Here is a 2827-nt window from a genome sequence, read left to right on the forward strand (position 1 = left end):
CCCCCCCCCCCCGCGGCCTGCACACGGGGGACTGGGTCTGCCGACGGCTCTCCATCTCCCTGGAGTTAGCTTGGGTTGTGTGGGTCTGACTTGCTCTGGCCTCCGGCCTCTGGCCTCTGGCCTCCCTGGCACAATGACATTCTGTAGCTGGACTCCTGGCCCCTGGCTTCTGAGCGCCCGGGAGCTGACCGCTGGGCTGTGACCGCTGTTCCCTGGGCCCAGCCTCCATGCGTCTTGGTTGGCTCCTTTGTTTGGGGAATGTGCGACCTTCCGGGTCCAGGTTTTCCCGAAGGTGACAGTATGCAGAGAGCAGGTCCCAGCCAAGGGGAAGGGCAGTGTCGCTGGCCCGCGTCCTCCTCCAGCTTCTGGGGGGGGGGCAGCCTCCTCACCGGCGTCCTGCCCTCCTCCCGCAGCGCTGGCTGCCCCGCCTCAGGGCTCCTCTTCCTCTTTGTCTTTCTTTTTACCTCTGGTGACAATTCCTCTTTCACCCCAGCCTTCTGGAGACACTTGGGTCACCAGATTTTTTAAAGTTCCAAGACTTCTTTCAGGTTTTCCATCACCCCCCTGTATTTCTTTGTCTTAACATCTGTGTTCTGGTTGTGGGTGGATGCACACCTTTACTGCACCTGCTTCTTTGTCTGTGGTGCTGAGGACCGAACCCAGGGCCTCGCACGTGAGGTGAACGCCCTCCGCTGAGCCCAGCCCAGTCTATTATAATTATTATTATTTTTGGTCATGGGGATTGAGCCCAGGGGTGCTTAACCTCTGAGCCACATCCTCAGCCCTTTTCTACATTTTGTTTAGAGACCAGGTCTCACTAAATTGCTGACGGCCTTGCTAAGTAGCTGAGACTGGCCTCGCCCTCGCCATCCTCCTGCCTCAGCCTCCGAGCCGCGGGGATGGCGCCGGTGCTGCGGTACCAGCTCTGGCCCCCTCCCTGCCCTCTGCCTGCTGGGTCCCTGGCCTGACCTTTTCTGTCCCACTGACGGGTTCTCACCAGCCTGCAGGGCCAGGCTGCCAGCCTTCTCCAGCTTCGTAGGCCAGGGGGAGGGGCAGCTGTCCACGCCTGCCACTATGTGTTCAGGGCCAGCTGCCCCTGGAGGCCGGCCTGCCTCCCTGGTGCAGAGGCGATTTCTGCTCTCTTGGCGTTCCCCAAGGAGGGCAGTGTCTGTGATGGCCGAAGGACGGGTGGTCGGCACATGCTGGCCCAGGACATGTGTAGGTGCTGGGGACATGTGTGAAGGGACGAGGGCAGGAACGGTGGCTCAGAGGGACACTCGTGTGCAGGTGTGGAAAAGGATCTTTAAAAAGGGGAGACTCCAGCCGGGAGGCAGCGCCTGCCGTCCCAGCTGCTCCAGAGGCTGAGGCAGGAGGATCGCTGCAGCCGGGAGTTTGGGGCCAGCCCGGGCCACTCAACAGGGAGGGCCAGCACAGGCCGGCCAGGAGGGGGCCCGGTCAGGGAGGAGCGAGCCAGGAAGGCCCTTCATAAGCCGTGAGGGCCTCCGGGTGTCCGGCTCGTCCCTCCAGACGTCCTAGCAGAGTCCGGTCCACCGTGACCTATGCCTTGGAAATGATGTGGCTGTCCCCCAGGAGGGGATGGTTGGGCACTTCGGGCACCTACATCCGTGCTGTGCCCAGCCCTGGTCACAGCTCAGCAGCCAAAAGATGGGAGCAGCCCAGTGTCCACCAGGGGGCCAGTGGACACAGTGTGGTCCACACACACCTTGACCAGGAGCCAGGTGACAGCTGTGTGTGGAGGGACCTGAGGACCTGGTGCTCAGGGAGAGCCGGACACACAGGCCACAGCATGTGACCCAGGGACAGGAAGTGGATCATGGGTGGGGGGACAAAGTGAGTGGTCATGGGATGAGGCCTCCCTTTGGTTGGTGGAAGGTTCTGGAACTAGACAGTGGTGACGGCTGCGCCACACTGAGTGCCTGAAATGCCACCACGTGGCGCATCTTCAAGGGGCTGAATTGGTGATTTTCAAAGAAGGTGCAGGATCTCCAGGAGAATCACAGAGTCGAGGCGGAGAGCTGCCAGTGGGCAGGAGGCCAGCCCCAGGCAGTGAAGAGGACGGGCCACGCGTCACCGACGTGCATCCAGAGAAGGACAGCTGCTGGGAAGGGGAGCTGCACAGGGTTGGCCCATGTGTTCCCTTTCTTCCTTTTTTCAGAGTTTTTTAACAGGAAAACCCCAATACCTGGGGAAAGTTTAATTGTGATAAAATAGAAAATGGGCCGTCTTCACCGCGCCCAAGTCATAGCTCAGTGACGTTAAGCACAGTCACAGGGCTGTGCAGCGGCCCCTGACGGCCATCTCCAGAGCTTCTTCACCTTCCCAAACTGAAACTCTGTCCCCACTACTCTAGCTCCATCCTCTCCCCAGGGACTGGCTCCCAGCATGCCACTTCCTGTCCCTAGGCAGCTGGCCAGATGGGGACGTCCTGTGGGTGGCTCCTGCAGTGTGTCCTTTGGTGCTGGCTCATTGCACTGGGCATAGCGGCCTGAGGGTGCATCCAGCTGCGGGTGTGTCAGAACCTCCTCCCTCTTCAAGGCTGTTTCGTACTCCAGTGCGTGGCAGGACCACGCACCCCGCATGGCCCCTGGGGCTGCTTCTTCCTTCTGGCTGTTGGAAATCGCGCAGCTGCGAGCGCAAGTCTCTCAACACAGGTGCTTCCCAACGTGGGCCACCCGTGGGTCAGCCGGAGCTGGTCCCAGGTTGCTCTCTCCCCAGGGCAGCCTGCGTCCTTGCCCCGGCCCGCGTGGACTTCCGCGGTGCGTCTTCGCTGCTCCCTCTCCGCGTCCGCGTGACCTTGCGCTGGAGC

The 2827-nt window shown here is 61.4% G+C and overlaps 2 protein-coding genes across 7 annotated transcripts in view; both read right to left on the reverse strand.

The window, feature by feature from the left end:
* The window catches only part of Matk (megakaryocyte-associated tyrosine kinase), a 9492-nt gene extending 9437 nt beyond the window's left edge, over positions 1–55 (reverse strand). The window contains exon 1 of the mRNA XM_048810865.1: positions 26–55. Coding sequence (XP_048666822.1) covers positions 26–55 — 30 coding nt within the window. The remainder of the gene's footprint in view (positions 1–25) is intronic.
* The window catches only part of Zfr2 (zinc finger RNA binding protein 2), a 38718-nt gene continuing 35941 nt past the window's right edge, over positions 51–2827 (reverse strand). For all 6 annotated transcript variants that reach the window (XM_048812184.1, XM_048812180.1, XM_048812167.1 and 3 more), the window contains one exon: positions 51–444. In XM_048812184.1, the coding sequence (XP_048668141.1) occupies positions 66–444 (379 nt within the window). In that variant the 3' untranslated portion in view covers positions 51–65. The remainder of the gene's footprint in view (positions 445–2827) is intronic.

Source organism: Marmota marmota, unplaced genomic scaffold, assembly GCF_001458135.2.
Source record: "Marmota marmota marmota unplaced genomic scaffold, marMar, whole genome shotgun sequence".
Taxonomy (NCBI): Eukaryota; Metazoa; Chordata; class Mammalia; order Rodentia; family Sciuridae; genus Marmota; species Marmota marmota.